The sequence below is a fragment of the Epinephelus lanceolatus genome, chromosome 8 (assembly GCF_041903045.1).
Source record: "Epinephelus lanceolatus isolate andai-2023 chromosome 8, ASM4190304v1, whole genome shotgun sequence".
NCBI lineage: Eukaryota > Metazoa > Chordata > Actinopteri > Perciformes > Serranidae > Epinephelus > Epinephelus lanceolatus.
The window spans coordinates 16,828,936-16,847,365 of NC_135741.1; the positions used below are offsets into that span (position 1 = coordinate 16,828,936).

The 18,430-nt window shown below is 41.0% G+C and overlaps 2 protein-coding genes across 4 annotated transcripts; one reads left to right on the forward strand and one right to left on the reverse strand.

The window, feature by feature from the left end:
- The first annotated feature begins 19 nt into the window (after positions 1-19).
- Positions 20-9,805, forward strand: LOC117257635 (caspase recruitment domain-containing protein 19-like). 3 transcript variants are annotated; one of them, XM_078169916.1, is made up of 7 exons: positions 20-391; positions 1,237-1,477; positions 2,863-3,008; positions 3,142-3,298; positions 4,202-4,270; positions 7,285-7,350; positions 7,566-9,805. In XM_078169916.1, exons 2-7 carry the CDS (start codon positions 1,396-1,398, stop codon positions 7,652-7,654), a joined length of 609 nt encoding a protein of 202 aa, XP_078026042.1. In that variant the 5' UTR covers positions 20-391; positions 1,237-1,395; the 3' UTR covers positions 7,655-9,805. The 3 variants fall into 3 exon arrangements, with proteins under 3 accessions (XP_078026042.1, XP_033483760.1, XP_033483759.1); XM_033627869.2 differs by lacking the exon at positions 1,237-1,477; XM_033627868.2 differs by lacking the exon at positions 1,237-1,477 and having other exon boundaries at positions 20-376.
- Positions 9,806-10,641: 836 nt separating this feature from the next.
- On the reverse strand, positions 10,642-17,301 carry LOC117258992 (ninjurin-1). The gene is made up of 3 exons (XM_078170436.1): positions 17,109-17,301; positions 11,800-11,960; positions 10,642-11,682 (listed from the first exon to the last, which is right to left on the reverse strand). Exons 1-2 carry the CDS (start codon positions 17,299-17,301, stop codon positions 11,818-11,820), a joined length of 336 nt encoding a protein of 111 aa, XP_078026562.1. The 3' UTR covers positions 10,642-11,682; positions 11,800-11,817.
- Between the last annotated feature and the right edge of the window lie 1,129 nt (positions 17,302-18,430).

Consider the following 18,430-nt stretch of genomic DNA (forward strand, 5'->3'; position numbering starts at 1 on the left):
TTTAAACATGGTGAAGAATGTATTTTTGACAAGAGAATGGCAACTAAGTAGCCTACTATTATTATTATTATTATTGATATTATATGAGTATAAATGGATGAAGGGAATAAAATGTGATGAGTGACACCTCTCTGTGGTCCAGTGTTTGCAACACAAAGCTTAGCTCCTGATAATCTGCCTGTCAGCTCAGCGCACCGTCGCTGTCTGCGGACTGATAATCAGCATGTGGCCCTGAGGTCAGTCATGTGGTCCCCGGGGCGGCGCACCGTGCTGATGTAACGGGCACAGCTGAGACCGTCACACCGGGGAGACCAGGAAGTTTCACCGGGAGGCTATCGGTCGGAGAGAACAAGTCCCACGTTTGTTAGTATGACAGGTTTGTGAAACACGGGTAAGATGTTTTGGATCATTTCCTGAAATCCTTGCGCGCTGACTCGGGTAGGAAGGACCGCTGTGCGCCTGTGTGGGTGCGCCACTTGTTGCATACAATCCACAGTTTAAAGTTAACCTGTTGCTATAGCAATGTGTTGTTAGATACATTCATGTTGGCTTCATGTATTGAAGTATCTGTGCGTTGTATAACACCACTTGAAATAGCCTGAGTGTACTATCCAAATGTCCACCTTATAAATACAGCACGAGCAGTTTCATAGACACATCTATTTACATCATGTTATTCAATAGGTCTGTCCATCTCTTTTAGGATATTCATGACGGAGCTACTGTCTGAAGTTTGGTCAAGATTTGTGGCATTAATCAGATACTAGGATGAGGATTTGTTTTATTTAGTAAGATGTTGCCAGATTATGGATAAACTGTGTGATAAAACAGGACAAACTATTAACCTCACCAAGCATTTTCATACCCACTTAAAGGAACAGTGTGGTAAGATGTAGGGGGATAAAGTGCCATCTAGTGGGGAGGATTGCAGATTGCAACCAGTTGAAACTTCTCCAGGTTAGAATTCCCTCAGTGTTAATTGTTCAGGAGTTTTTTTCTGGGAGCCGAAATATCCGCAGAGGTCTCCTCCTCAAACAAAACAAACAGACGAGTGGTCTCATTCATAGACATTGCGTATGCACAATGAGGTTGAAGTTTGAAGTTTGTATGCATTTTTTTTCTTGCTGAACAAACATTTGTTTCATGGATATCTAATAGCTGTGTTTCCACCTTGCTAACCCTGAGCATAGGCTATACCTTAATAAATGAAGGTCCATTGCCATCATGTCTCTTCAGTCTTCGCCTGTCCAAGTGGATCAGTGATCCTGTACAGAGGCCTGATATTGCTTGTCCGGACATCTATAGGTGCCAGGATCAGGATACCAGGGGTCTCGCTGCGTGCGCACAAAATGAGGCCTGAAAGAGGCATGCGCCACTTCCCACGGAGAAGTTGTGATGTATAAAAGCAGACTTGATGGGAGAAACTTTGACCTATGCTTACGAACATTTTGGAGATGCGAAATTGGCAACACAGATGGTGAGGTGGAAGCCTGATCGTAGAAACTGTTGAATATTTTGTGGTACGCACCATTTTTGGCTTTTGTTCGTACTTACATTTTTAGTATTTATCTTACACATTGTTTTATAAATGAGACCCCAGATTATTAAAATCTTTAAAACACTGAATGAAGCAGTTTTGTGTTGATGCTGTTTGGCATGTTGCAGACAGGCCGCTAGCCCAGTATCTGCTAATGTGTGCTCACCTATTTTCGGAGATAACTTAATGTGTGCTCACCTTATTTCTGATCCAGACATTCAGTAGGTTTTTACCAGGGAGCTGAAATATCCATAAAGGGTTGTCTCCTCTCAAAAACAAACAGACCCGGTGATTTAAACCAGTACAAACACTGAATAGAGTAATTTCACATTAAAAAATCTGCGTTTTTACAACACTCCTGTCACTTAGGGGCCGCTAACTATGGTGACTGATGTGATATATCAAAAGCCCTATTATTTTGTCCGTTCTGGGCTACCGTAGAAATATGGCTGTGCAACATGGCGATGCCTGTAGACGAGGACCCGCTCCATATGTAGATATAAACAGCTCATTCTAAGGTAGTGAAAGCAAAACAATTCTTATTTTTTAAGTGGTTATACAGTAAGGAAAACATATTTATTATATCATATTCCATTTCTGCCGATATATCCCCCTAAATTCTACACACTGGACCTTTAACATATATTGCTGCATCTCTATTAGCTGCTGAAGATTTCAAACACATAACTGCACAGGCAAAGATCAACAAAGGTCACAAGTAAACCCTCACCAAGACCTACCAAGGGACACTTGCTAAGAGACCTGATTCTTTACTAAAGTGCACACCACCTGTTTAAAAGCATCAACAGTGAGTTGGCAGGAAAATCTATATCTTTTAAAAACTCCTACAAAATACAGCCACAAATGACTGTTGAGTTGAATCAGCACCTGTTACAGTCAGAAAAGAACATGAGCTCTACCAAACTGGTATTTACTGCAGTCTGTTATTTATGCACACCCTGAACAGGTTATTCATACAGAAAGTGTTGCCAAATGGACAATTTTACAGCAACTCTATTCACCTTACTAAACTGGACAATAAACCTCTTAGTCATTTATTTTCAGAACAGGACTGATGCCAGCACCAGCTTACTAAGAAACTACTTACTGTAGGACTAGACATCAAATCTCCAGGGCTTCAATTAGAGCTTTGTAGCAAGATCTGATTGCACAGGGGTCATACACTTCTGACCTGACCTTGACACGATGACACTTACAACTTTTAGATCACTTCATGTACATGAATTTAGGAATGGTGTAGAGTGCATTTTATTTGACACTGTCTGTTACTCGTTTCTTCTTTAATGTTGTCATTTCTTGACTAGACAATGACGATTGCCATGAGCAGCTCCGGAGGGACACCCACTTCCTGTGCTCAGATCAGAGGATGGACACTGAGCTGGTTGACAGACTGGTGCTGCAGCTGAACAGGATCTACCCCCAGATACTCAGCGACAAGGAAGCCCACAGGGTCACTACAGATAACACATGACACCGTTTCAACATGAACACATCCTGTTTTGACAGCCATCATGGCCTGCTGAACTGAAATTGGTCTTCAAACAGGTGTGCGGTGATTTAATTCAGCACGTGTCTCTCTGCAGTTCAGGAACCTGAGCGTGCCCACCAAAGTGCGGTTAGCTGAGCTGTTGAAGCACTTGTATGGGAAGGGCGAGGAGGCGTGTCATGAATTCTACAGAGGACTTCACATCCACGCTGAGGACGTGTACTTCAGCCTGCCCACCAGAGTCATACAGAGAGGTAAAGTTAAGATGTGGTCCTGCTGACTCACATTTAAATGTGTATTTGACATTAAATGTAGTGCAGACATGATTTGCAGTGCAGTAATTTAGTGGGGAGATCAGTTATTTGTACATTGGAATCAGAGCAGGTTTTATATAAAGCACATTACCTTTAAAAAGTAGGACCTGGTGACATCAACATCCAAAAAATGCCCTAATCTGTGTTAATCCATGTGTCGTAGTCATGTGCCAGTGTTCTAACACATCATCTTGTGGCTTTCTGAAACTGTCTGTTCATCGTTTTCTACAATTCCTGCACATAATGTTATTAAAGTTAATTATACTGACGCATTATCAGGTGGTTTTAGGCTGAAAAGCGTCTCTCTGCTTACACAAGCTGTGATGTCTGTATTAGTGCATCTTTTCTTTACTTTTTCTGTCATGTTGCCAAAGTAATGTAGAGTTTATCCAGTAAGTTTTAAAGGTCCAGTGTGTAGGATTTAGGGGCATCTATTGGCAGAAATAGGATATAATATTTATAACTAGCGGGTCCTTTTCCACCCATGTTCTACAGCAGCTCACAACAGACAGATTAAACACTCCAGATAGGGACGCTCCTGTTTTTGTGTTTTCGCGTCAGCCACCGTAGTTATCCTACATGCTTGGCACACAGGAGAGAATTAGTTCTGCAACTAGATGCCTCTAAATACTACACACTGGATCTTTAAGTGAGATGCTTTGGCATCTAGCAGCATCCCCAGTAGTGGATCTTCTGCTTTGTAATTGACCTGTCTGGCTTTATGTAGGCTTATCCTGCTCAAGATACAGGGAGAAGCCAATGCACTGCCTGGATCTGTCACTGCACAGGCTGTTATTTAAAGTGTACGGTTTACCCTGTAACCATTTTTACTCTCTGTTCTAGAGCTGGCCGATCTAAAATGGACTAACACTAAGAAAATCATCCCAGAGCGATATGTGCTTAATGACAGAGGTAAGTCTAAAAAAACATCTCACACAACTGCTGAGGACAGTGGAGCATTATATATATGAGTTGTGTCTGATTTACATTTTTAAGTTTAACTGCAAATACAGACTTTTACTGTCTAAGTGTTGGTGCAACATAAAAGACCACACAGGTGGTTCTACACGTTTGATTTGATTTATTTCACTCTATTGTCAGAAAAAAAATGTGTCTTGCGTCCCAGGACCTGAACTGTTTCACATTTATACACATAAATACAAAAATCGGAAAATAACATAAATAGAAAAGTACAAAACAACATTTAACCAAACAAGACCTACCACAAATGCTACAAATCACATCAGACATTACAAAAAGCAGATGCATTGCAACAAATTAATCATTCCTATTACATTCAGTGTTAGACCCAGGTACGCTGAGGTCACTTAGAAGCTATACTCTGATTTAATAGGTCGGTAGACTGAGGAACGAGAGTTTTTCAACCTATTACACTGAGCCTAATCCGTTCAAACAAGCCTAACCCGTTCAAACGAGCTCAACCTGTTCAAACCAGCCTAATTCGTTCAATTGAGCCTAACCTGTTCAAATGAGCTGTAAGAATCAGAACACCTGAATGTGGTTCACAGCTGAGCTGTGCATCGGAAGAGCAATTAAGCCAAGTACAATCCATTTAAACTCTACATTATTGTCACCAAGTTTTCAAAGTACACCATATGTTTTTTGACTGAGTTCCAGTCTGTCTTTATTTTAGAACAATATGGAAATCACCTTGAGATTTTAAACTGAATTGAGATAATCCACAGTAAGCAGTCAGACAGCTTTGGTTTACGGTGACAAATTCATGATATCATGTAGAGACACAGTTGCGAGGAGTAACGCATGTGAAAACACTTCCTCTCTGGTACATTTAAGAACACAGTGTAGCCATGATTTTTTATTTATAGACTTGACTGGTTTTACATTTGATTGATGCCATGAGTTTATACATGCAGCACTGTTAGCAGCCATCTCTTAATGAATGTCTCTGCTCAAAACTGCATTAAACATGGTGATAAATTTGAAATGAGAGGAAGACAAAAATGGGCATTGGGGAGTTTTGTGTTTATATGAGGTGATAGGCTTTAATAATGACATGTATTTGAAATTGCTCCCTGAACCTGGAATAATCTGCAGAGTAAATGACATCTTGATAATCTAGTTCTAAAAAAATCTAAATTAAAGCCATGTTAAACATCCAGGTAACTGAGTATTGAAACACTTTGATTTGAGCTAGTTTTAATCTCTTCCTTGTCTGTTAGATTATTTTTTATTTTGTCTGCTGTGTTTTATTTCTATTTAAAGTGTAACTGATGTGCTGTCATGGCCAGGTCTCTCTAGGAAAAGAGATTTCTATCTCAAGGGACTCTCTGGTTAAATAAAGGTTTAATAGATAAAATATTAATTGTCTTTAACATACATTTCTTTAATATGGTGGTCTTACAGTGTGTGTATGTCAGGGTGCCTCTCACTGATCCACAGATAAACCCTTTAAGCCCAACTAAGCTTTGTTCTTTCAGCAAACACAGTTGCCCTCTGAACCTTTTGACCCCTAGCATCAGAATGAGGGCCCTACAGCTCCGTGCTGCTCCACCATTCATCATCCCATTATATCCGGGGCTCTGGCTTTGTGGGTCAGTTAAGCTCACGTGTAAACCCCCTCATCCAAAACAGCTTCCTCTGTCCCACATTCCTTTGAACAGTCAGGGGCGCATCCACTGGGTCAAAGGTGTGTCAGCAGGGAAATGGGTCATCGGTGATGACTCCCAGTCCCAGTCATACAAAGAAATGATGGCTTGTTCAGACAGTGAACAACAAGACAGTTGTCTTTTTATAGAGCAGCTGTGGAATCTTGACTCTTGCAATATAAGTGTTTGTTTCAGTTTGTTTTTATTTATTTTTATGCCTCTGCACCAGTGTTAGCTGGGGCCTGACGCATTATGTTTTCGGGTTGTCCATCTGTACGTCCGTCTGTCCGTTCATCGGTCCGTCGATCCGTCTGTCCCTTTGTTGTGAACACAATATCTCATGAACACCTTGAGGGAATTTCTTCAAATTTGGCACAAACTTCCGTTTAGAGTCAACAATAAACTGATTTGATTTTGAATTGTCTTAAATTCAGATTCGATGGGTTTTATATATTTTTGGTCACATTACCGCAAAAATATGTCCAGCCTGACAGACCCAATGACTGTTTACAATCATTTGATATAGGTCAAGGTCTCTGTGACCTTGCATTTGTCTCATTGTCATAAACGCAATATCTCAAGAACGTCATGAGAAAGTTTCTCCAAATTTGGTACAAACATCCACAGGGTGGGGGAGCTCCTCTGTGTAGAGCTTGCATGTTCTCCCCATGTCAGCGTGGGTTTTCTCTGGGTTCTCCAACTTCCTCCCACAGTCCAAAGATATGCACGTTAATTGGTGACTCTAAATTGCCCGTAGGTGTGAATGTGAGTGTGAATGGTTGTCTCTATGTGTCAGCCCTGTGATAGTCTGGCGACCTGTCCAGGGTGTACCCTGCCTCTCACCCAATGTCAGCTGGGACAGGCAGAATAAGAGGTCAAGGAAAATTAAGGAATGATCAGAATTTGGTACTTAAAGGTCAAAGGTCAAGGTCAAGGTCAGTGTGACCTCTTGAGTTATGGGCCATAACTCAAGAATACATATGCTAATTATGACAACATTTCACACAAATGTCTAATATGATAAAATGATGAAAGGGAGATGTTTTATATCCAAAAGTTCAAAGGTCAACTCCACTGTGACATCACAATGTTCGACAAAATGGATGGAAATTGAAAGTGCCCCTTGACTGGTTTGCGGAGGCATAGAACCACGAAGCAGCAATTTTAGTTTTAGCTCATATAATTTATTAAGAAGACAGCGACCCACAAGGCAAATTTAGTGTGCTGATCAAATTCATGTTTCTACAGTAGGTGTTATTGGTCGTTGATCAGAACTTTATCTCTTCTTTCTCTCTGCAGGACCAATGTTTTTCCTGAGCTGTTTCAGTTTTGCAGTGGGTATTGCAGTGCTCTACTATTATGGAGGTGAGTCATACAGACAGATGGAGAAGTGCTTAGACTTATTCATCCTTGGGCATTTAAAATTACTTTTGACTATCAATAATTTTATTCATTATATCATAATTATTTTTCATGATCTTATTATTAAAGCTAGTTCAAAAGCAAAGCCATTCAAACTGTTTGATTTCATATTTAACACTTACTTTCCACTCTGTTGTTGCCACTCTTTCTGCCCACAGAGGGTGAGACACTGAGAAGCACTGATCCGTTCCTTCACTGCTCTGCAGCAAGACTTAGTAAAAGCGCTAAAGATGTTTTCATTTCCTAAGCTGAGGGTTGGAAAGCAAAAGAAACGAGGCCGTGAAGGCGTTGGGATGCCTGTAGTAGCCCTGTGAGAGGAACAAGCTGTGAAATTTGCCACGTCGCTGTGCCAAACTCATACACACGTTGAAAGCTAAAAATTGCACGCATTTGTAAGCACTAATTGACTTTGCTTTTTAATCTGAAGCTTTGATGACATTAACATGAGTCATTCTGTCTTGAATTCCCACGGCTGATGACTGTTTCCAAGAAGAAAAAAAGTTTAATGTTCTTCCATAATACGTGTATGAATGAGTCCTGGGTTTATTGTGTGTACAGAACAATGATAATACCAATCACATTTTCAGCTAAAATGAAGCGTAATATTAACAGCACACCCACACAGCAGTCACTCCAGCTGATTAGACCTTTGCTCAGGTTGAAGCTGTGAGTGGAGCTATGCTGGGAATTACAGGATGTCACTTAACTCTACACTGATCAGCCACAACATTAAAACCACTAACAGATGAAGTGAATATCATTGATCATCTTGTTACTGTGTCATGTTCTGCTGGGAAACCTTTGGTCCTGGCATTCATGTGGATGCCACCTGATTTGTCCCACTCACCCAAACACTGTTACACCCCCCCTCATGGTGACAGCACTCCCCAATAGTAGTAGCCCCACGGCAGGACAATGCACCGTGCCAAAATGCAAAACCTTTTCAGGAATGGCCCGAGGAGCGTGACAAAGAGCTCAAGATGTCAACGTTGCCAAACACCATTGCAGACCAAGTACGCCCCCTCATGGCAGCGGCACTCCCTGATGGCAGTGGCCCCTCGACAGGACAATGCAACATGCTACACCACAAAAACTGTTCAGGAATGGCCCGAGGAACTTGATAACAAGCTCAAGACGTCAACCCCAGATCAAAATCCGATCGAGCATCCATGGGACATGCCGGTACCCCACCTCACAACCACCACACCCTGGTGCCAGAAACCACAGGACACCCCGAGAAGTCCTGTTTCCATGCCTCGACAGGTCAGAGACGACTCCGATCTAAGGGGACCTCACAGTGGATTGGGGCTACCTCTTGGGTACCAGCATGTACCACGAATGCTTGATCAGATCGGGATCTGGGGAATTTGGATGCCAGGTTGACGCCTTGAGCTTTTTGTCACGTTCCTCGGGCCATTCGGACAGTTTTTTTTTTTTTGGTGTGGTATGGTGAATTGTTCCACTGCTATCGGGGAGTGCTGTTGCTATGAGGGGGTGTTCTTGGTCTGCAACGGTATTTGGGTGAGTGAAGCAGGTCAAGTGGCATCTGCATGAGTGCCAGGACCAGAGGTTTCCCAGCAGGACACTGTAACAAGATGATCAATGTTATTCACTTTATCCACCAGTGGTTTTAATGTTTTGACTGATTGGTGTATGTGCTACAAGAATGGGTTAGGTTTTCCTGGCACAACTAAACCAACAGAAGGACAGGTGAGATGTCAAGTGCATTTTTATACGCACACTGTCCTGAAAAGAGGTCTAATGAGGCTACATAAATGAAAACTTCACCCACAAAATGACAATTTGTAAATCAAATAGTCATACTGTGTTACCTTGAATGTGTGAAGACAATGTCTCGCATACCTCCATGCATGCGTTTACAGACTCTTACACAACTCATGCAGTACAATCCAAGTGTCGTATGCTCAGCACTTCCCAAACCGTACTGTTTAAAACTGTACTAAAAGTGAAATTTATTAATGTTCTTTTCAAAGCCAGACTCCAATACTAAGGTTTTTCTTTCGTGAAAATGGATGGTGTCTGAGACGTGCTGAGCATATGACTGGATAAATGAGACTTGGATTATACTGCAGAAGTTGTGTGCGAGTTAGTAGACAAATGTTTTGATATAGTTTTGCTGTTACAGTTGGCATGCCAGAAAAATAAAGTTCTCCACGAATTTAATGTAACACAGCATGACTAACTGATTTACAAATGGTCATTTTGTGGGTGAAGTATTCCTTTAAATAAACACTGCTGTGCAGGCACATACTGCACGACAGCTTCACCTACAATCAGTGCCTTTTAATACTTTAATGTGAGACTGTTGAAAATCTCCTGACTAAAGTGCACTATGATAATGTTCAACTTTTGCTCAATTAAAGCACATTTGACATAACCGAGAGTTGTGTCTTCTTTTGATCTAGTATGACAGATAATCGATAGAGACACACAGAAATGTAAAATTCACAGTAGCTGTTGTAGGTTTGTTTCTGGCTCTCTGTGAACATGAAATGGAGAAAATGACTAAACATTTATCTCACCGACTGAACAGCAGCTATAAAGACACTAGAGGCCGCTGCTCCCTCATTCAGTGCACCAAAGTGGGAAACAAGGATGATGGAAAATGTTCTGGCGTGCTATAACAATGACAAACCGGAGCAACAGACAGTCCTCATCAATTAATAATGACAATCAAATTGATAGAATGAAAAGAGGCAGTTTAATTAAACGCAACATTAAACCTTGTTGACTGCTGAAGAAAGACTTCTGTGCAGGGAGGATGCATTTCATACTCGGGTGGAGACCTTTCAAGTATTTCTTCTAATGATGAATGAGAAGGAAAATGGCCACATCAAAGACAGTATCTCCAGCGCAGCTTTGGAGGAGAGTTCAGGTGTCTGATCTCAGGAGACGTGCAGCACTTTGCCGCCTCTGTCTTCTCTGCAAAGAGAGAGCAACAGATGAGAGAGGGGAGTGCCGGGGAGGTGCTAAAGGGGTTTGAAAGTGTCACCAGGGTGATTGTTCAGCTCGAATACTGGTATCCACATTCCCACGAGGAAGCTATTAATAGTCCTGCTGCGCACCACCCCGATGATCACCAGCATCCTCTGATGCCGGACCCCCACAGAGACAGTCATGTTCAACTTGAGGCCTGAGATGGAGCCAGCAGTGTGGGAGCCACAGACATACATTATGTATATACAATATATCAGTCCACAGATCTGCCCTGAGTGGAGCAGTGTGTGTCATCAATCTGGCTCTCGACTCGTCTGGCTGTTTCCACGGTTACCAATGATAGTTGTGGAGGAGGAAAAGGATCAGATTGTGACGTCGGTGTGTCATCTGAAAGGTGCTTTGTCACAGTCACGTTGAAGAAATTATAGATCGCAGCATGAATATTCGTCAGGTATTTAGCAGATGGTTACGTGAAACAGGCTCAAACTGCTTTTATGTTCTTGTGTTAAACCACTGAAGTGTATAAAATGAGCATTTGCCTCGGCTCTAATTGGGGTTTCGGTGACATTGCTGAAACACAGTCTAATTAAGGCTTCCATTTTAACGAGCAGTTCTGCTGGGGTCTGTGCCGTGTTGACTCTGACTCACCAGCTGCTGGTCCAGAGAACCACAGACGCACTCCAGGTTTGCTCAGAGCGCACAGAGAGTCATGGCACAACCAACATTGTTGTAATTGAATGTTACGCATGCGGCTGGGTGGCAGATGTGTTGGTAAGGTTAAAGCTGTGGAGCTGTGGAGGTGGGACAGATCTGTTAGTTAGATAAGGCACACCCTCCTGGACCCATCAAACCTCCTGGTCTGAGCTGTCTGGAAAATAAGCATGACATCTTGCTCTAACGTCACCAAAGCGATTAAAAATTGAAGCCTGTTCTGCTGTCAGCGTGTGTGTAATTGTGCATTCGTGTCTGGCTGATGCTCGGGGTCACTCCCGGGCAACAAAGGAGACAGACAGTGTGAGGTCACATGTGCCTGACTGCAGTTGTCTCCACTTTCCTGTTTGTCCACTAAGGACAAATGTTGTGTTGTTTACATACCAGAACCATTTATCACCACTGCCGTTTCTTTCTCCTGCTGGCTGCTTTCTCTTCATGCAGGACAATGATTTTCTGGTAAATGAACAGTAGTTGGATGTTTGTGCCAGTTTTTGGAAGTTTCTCTGAGAGCCTGGAGAGGTCAGTGTGTTTGTAGGTCAGGTTGGGGGTTGTGAAGGTCAGGTCCAAAAACATGCTGACTACATGGATGTCTATAGAAGACAACTGCACAGTAAAGCAGGAGAGAAAATACCTTTGTTAGACGGGGGGGGGGGGGGGGGGGGGGGCAGAGAAAGAGTGAGCATAAAGAACATATGTGAGCAGCAAAAATAGAAAGAATACCTGCGTGTGTGTTCTTCATCAGTCGCTGCGGTTCGGCCTGTGGACTCCAAAGGCTGTGATGAAGACGTTGACCACCACTATGATAAAAACCAGGCTTGTGGCCAAGTTCTCTATAAGGTTCAGCTCCCAGTGCTTTTGCTCATCATTCAGGTTCCATCGGACTGCAGACAGAACCAGGGAATACAATTAAACGCGCACTCGATTAATTTCTAATCAAACATCAGCAGTCAGCTTGATTCTGGGACTCGAGCCAAATCATTATGCACCGATTTACTGCCAGCCATAAATCCATATATATTTAATTCTGAGCTCAGGAAATGTGAGTGATCACACAAAAATGCAAAGGAATAAACAAATTTAGTTCTGAAAAGGACATATGAGGATAAAGGAGGCCTTTGGTTCAGTTTTTTGCTGTGCAAATGGTACAATTTCATTTTTTCAATGAATAGCTAACAATACAAACAAACAAAACAGTACGGAAAAAATATTGTAATATTGTAATTTTATTTTTTTAATTTCATTTTAATTTAATTAATTTTAATCTTTAATTTATTTATTTATTTTTTTTTTAAAACATAAATGTCACCATTTGATGCACTGCACCAGATTATAGCTTTGAACTATAAACTCTGTAGTACTTTGGCAGGTCAAAACAGAAAATATTTATATGAATATATGGACATATTGGTTATGTTCTAGTATTTTTTATATATATTTTATTATGAATTATGAGTTTTCTATTCTGTATTCAGTGTTGGGGAGTAATTAGTTACATGTCAGGAAATGACAATAAATGTAATCAGTTACAGTTACTGAGAAAAAATATACGATTAAGTTACAGATACTAAACATAATGTTGGTGATTACATTACGTGATTATGCTCATTCTGTTGCTTTGCATCTTTTTGCTACACAGGAATAATTTTATTGGTTTAGCCTAATTCCGGACATTTTTCAGCTTTAATGCCCAGTTTGAAACATTTGTCAGAGAAGTAATCAAAAAGTACTCGAATATAATAAGTTACATTACTCTAATGAAGTAATTAAAATAGTTACATTGCTTATTACATTTTCAACAGTGTAACTAGTAATCTGTATTACATTTAAAACGTAACCTTCCCAACACTGTGTTTATTTATGTTCTTGACTGTTACAGTACTTGCCTTCATTTATTCCTCTTAATACACTAAAAAAATCCACTGGTTCAACTTAAGAAAATTAAGTTAACAATTTGCACACATCTTTTTAAGTAGTTCCAACTCTGGCCTTATTGAGTAAATCCTACATTCATGTTTCATAATCCAACAAACCCAATTAGTTTAGTTCAACCAACATGATTTGCTTTGACCCTTAAAAAGCTTAAATATCTTGAACCTACTTAATATTTATCCAAAAGTTGTGGTGATGTTAAGTGATCAAAGTATTTTATTTAATTTATTCTAATTTATTTATTCTGATTCCATCCTACTCAAAATTGTCAAAAACGTTTTTGATTTTGACACTTTAATGTAACAAACATATTTTTTTGCTGTGGAAAAACTTCTTTGTTTTAAGCGTCATCAACAAAACCCCATTAATCATTTTTCAGAATGTATATTTATTGTATGTTTATTTCATGCACTAAACAGCAAGACAAAGTCCTTATAAGGGAAACCACTTGGTAATAAATCTTAATCTGATTGTGATTCTGATATAAGTTTATCACTAGGATAACAAACTGCACATTTTTTCATATTTGAATGGCAAACAAAATAAATATACGGTCATGATCGTATCCATTTCTGTATTTTCTCACATTCATCAAATGTGCAAGCTCAGCTGGAAAAGGGTTACCATTTCAAGACAATTAAATGCTTACATGATACAATACAAGGAGAATGTAATTTTCAACTATCTGTTGATTGTTTTGTGTGATTTATTTAATAAAGTTTAATTTTATTACTTTTCCACCTGTGGAGCCATTGGGACAGTTAGTGTCTTAACTTCCCCCTTAACATCCAAATACTTGTTATCACGTGTTGTGCATCAGTGTATTGTTATGAATTTAGGCATTAAAGACTGACAAAGACAAACAAGCTTGTGGTTCAGAGCACACAGAAATAAACAGGAATAACAATACAGGAAAGACTGAGCTGACAAAGGGAAGCTTGTATTTCCTGTATGACACAGCTTCAGTATATCTGTGCTTTGTTTTCATCTGGACAAAATGATGAAAGAACAACTAATCTGTGTTGTCGTAATGCCTTTAAATCTACTGAAAGGTGTCATCTTCATCATCACAGTGACGGGCCTATGGATGATGGTAAATGAAGGTGTGATCGGGCGCTCTGTGTGTGTGTAGGGGGCTGTGACTCTACAGGCACATGTTACTTGTCCATGTGCGTGTGTGTGTTTGTTCATGGGAGATTACCAAAGGTTAAATGGTGTAAGGACCCCGCCTGGTTCTGTGTGTGTGTGTGTGTGTGTGTGTGTGTGTGTGTGTGTGTGTGTCTGATCATCCAGGGCTGGGGTGGAGTGGAATTGAGGGGGTCGGTGGTATGTAGGCCACTCACATCACGCACCACTGGCTCCATTAGACAGCGCTGGATCCACAGGAGAGGGAGGGGAGCAGGACGGAGGGGGCAGCGGGGTTCAGAGCAGTCAAAGAAAATGAGGGAAGAGGAATGAAAAGAGCGATGAGTGGGGTGTGTTTGATATGCTGGTGGAGACGAGGGGGGCTGCTGAGGGGCCTGGGGAGGCAGAAGGTTTGGTGGATGGAGGAGGTCAAAGGGGGCAGACGTTCATGAATGTGTGATGACTGACCTTCTTTCTAAAATATGTTGCAAGAAGATGCAATAACAAAATCTTATTTTACCTTTTATTATGATTTATAGTCATAATGATGATTCATTACAGCTGTTATAACTTTATGTGAACACAGAGAAAATTTGAACCCAATAATGTTAACCTAATAATTCATGGGCATTTTTGACTAAAACACTTAAAGGTCCAGTGTGTAGGATTTAAGGGGGGAAATTTTGGCTGAAATGAAATATATCATATTAAGCATGTTTGCTTTAGTGTATAATCATCTGAAAATAAGAATCAGCGTGTTTTCGTTACCTTAGAATGAATAATTTATATCACAGGAAGCAAGTCCTCGTCTATGGAGTCTTCTAGTCCAGAAGGGACAAACCAAAAACTGACTCTACATACAACCATTCACAGTTTTGCGTTTTCGCGTCAGCAAACGTAGTTGGCAGCCCCTTCACAATGTGCCACACAGCATTGGAAAAACACTAGTTTTTAACAGGAAACTATTTTATCCAGGGTTTTTTTTCCCAGTTTAAATCTGGTCTGTTTGTTTTGGTGAGGAAGAGACCTCCGTGAATAATTCAGCTCCTGTTATAAGCCTCCTGAACATCTGGATCTTAAGTTATCAGAGAAAAAGTTGAGCAAACATTAGCAGGTGTAAGGCTAGCAGCTTGTATGCAATGAGCCAAACAGCAGCAGACAAACACTGATTTGTAACGTAAACTGCTTTACTCAGAGATTTTACTAGTTTTAATCACCTGGTCTGTTTGTTTTGGAGAAGAAGAGACCTCTGCAAATAATTCGGCTCCTGTTTTAAACCTCCTAAACATCTGTATATAAGTTATCAGAGAAAAAAGCTGAGCAAAGATTAGCAGGTGCCAGACTAACAGCCTGTATGCAACAAGCCGAACAGCATCAGATTTTTTATTTGTAACATAAACTGTTTTTCTCCAAGATTTTACCAGTTTTAATCACCTGGTTTGTATGTTTTGGAGAAGAAGAGACCTCTGCGGATAATTCAGCCTCTGATAAAAACCTCCTGAACATCTGGATCTTAAGGTATCAAAGGAAAAAGTTCAGCACACATTAGCAGGTGTTGGGCTAGCAGTCTGTATGCTACAAGCCAAACTGCACTAGACAAACACCGATTTGTAACATAAACTGCTTTACTCAGAGGTTTTACCAGTTTTAGACACCTGGTCTGTTTGTTTTGGAGAAGAAGAGACCTCTGTGGATAATTCAGCTCCTGTTTTAAACCTCCTGAACATCTGGATCTTAAGTTATCAAAGAATAATGCTGAGCACACATTAGCAGGTGCCAGGCTAGCAGCCTGTATGCAATGAGCCAAACAGCATTAGACAAACACCGATTTGTAACGTAAACTACTTTACTCAGAGATTTTACCAGTTTTAATTACCTGGTCTGGTTGTTTTGGAGAAGAAGAGATGTCTGCTCATAATTCGGCTCCTGTTTTAAACCTCCTAAATATCTGGATCTTAAGTTAACAAAGAATAAAGCTGAACACACATTAGCAGGTGTAGCCTATTTTAAATCTCCTGAACGTCTGGATGTTAAGTTATCAGAGAAAACTCTAAACAAACATTAGCAGGTGTGGGATTAGCAGCCTGTATGCCACGAGCCGAACAAATGCTGATTTGCAACATAAACTACTTTACTCAGAGATTTTACCAGTTTTAATCACCTGGTCTGTTTGTTTTGAAGAATTATCTGCAGATAATTCAGCTTCAGCGAGTTTACACTTGGCACATGGGAGAAGTTTCAGCTGGTTGCAATCTGCAATCTGCACCACCAGATGCATCTAAATCCTACACACTGCTCCTTTAATTCAGAAATTATTATGTCTAGATTATTAAGATTTTAAATCACTATAAAATATACCAGTAAAGTGGTTATATTTAAGATATAGAGAGGATAATGACAAACAGTCTTTTGTTTACTCCTCCTGCTCAAGCTGAGATGAGTCAGTGTGACCTGGCTAAAGTTCACTGACCCACTGTTCAGTCCATCAGAGGAAAATATACTGCTCCAACCCACAGCGGCAGATCTCATCCTAACTCATCTTCCCATCTTAATGTACACGTTTTCTCAAGCCCGTGGGTGTGCCTATTAAATGCAGACATCATACGGACCTCTGGATGTGTAGATAGATGGCATGTATTTACTAAGACAAGGCTAAGACATGCAAAGACATGAGCACTGACACATATTGACACATCTGCATGTACAAAACGAAATGACTTTGCTCCCTCGACTCCCACACATGCTGACAGCAGCACTAAAACCTTGAACTCTGACCTGGTGTCAGGCCTTGTTGCCGTGGTTACAGCTAGATTCCAGAGGGTTGGTTAATGGATTGTTTGTGAGGAGTCAGTGGACTTGACATTGGTGAATCTTGCCGAGGGACACACAAAGGGCTAGTGAAGGTTAAAGGATGTGAAGCATGCCAGACAAAGACAAAGACACCTCTGGGGCTCGGGCTCTGTTCGCATTCTCACCTATGAAGATGAGCAGGAGCCCGACTGTGACCTGCAGACAGAGGGAGATGCTGATTAAGGTGACGATGGGAGTGTAAAAAGAGAAGTTTGGCCCCTGGTCCAGCACAGCCTTTAGCTGGGAGGCGTTAGCCATCAGTAGAGCCACATCCAGCATGCTCTCAGCTGCACTCTTCTTATTAGCATAGTGGTTCATGTTCAGAGGAGCTGGGCTGCTGGGCCCAGGATCTGGATGGGAGGCCTGGGGACAGAAGAAAAGTAACTGATGTTTACGACTTTGAGATAGCGCCCAAAAGAAGAAGGCTTGGGAGCTGAACAGAAAGATGTGCTCTGTGCTGCGTTTTGTTCTCCCAGCAGAGCAACAAGGCAGCATGCTGATGAGACTAGCAGTAATTTTGTGCTTCCTGTGCATTGATGGTGAGGATCTGGTTATCACTCTGACCTAATTAGCACAACGAGTAGCCATTACAGAAGAGTGACCTTTGAAAACAGAGCCATTAGTACAGCAAAGAGATACTGACACAGTGGTAACAGACCCATTAAAACACGGTGAACATGAACAAGTCGTGCTCAGTGTTAGCGGCCTCCCACTAGCTCTGGTTTCAAATGATGACATTCAGACCGCACGTTTTCTTCTTCTCTGAGAATATCATAGGGTACATGTTGATGTGAGCTCTCTATTCCACTATTTGTTGACTTTTCCGATCAAAGTGGTGTGCCTGACATACTGGTAGAGGGTGTTACTGTGACCCCTTAGGTCATATCCTGCTCATATATCACTGTCTCTAAGTGGAGGATAACAGGGTTAGTTGTGTGACTGCGCTGAGTAAAACCACAAACAGCTTTTTCACAACAGTTTTCTTTGTTAATCCTGCCTCATGAGTATCAACATTTTATTCATACTGTATACTGAGTAGAGCAAAAATGCATTTATTATATTAAATATTCTATACAGCACAGACTTAGAGGGAGACAGAGGGTAATTTAGGCTTTGATCAACAGGTGTTAACAAAAAGCATTAAAGTCAAATAAATCTTGGTTTTACGTTGAATTCTGACCTATTGATTCTTGTGTGGGTGATGATTACATAACAAAAGATCTGCCAGGTTTTGTGTGTGTGTGTGTCTACGCCATCCCAGTGGACTCTGCTCTGCAAAGAGAAAGACTGGGCCAGCAGGTGCTGGATAAACAGTCTGCTTGTTGATGAGTATGAAATCGCTCTCTTTTAAAGTGATGAAAATACACCTTCTGCCAGAGCACTGCTGCTCAATGAACATCCACTTGCAGCTTCTGCTCAGCAATACCCGCCTAACACCTGAGCACCG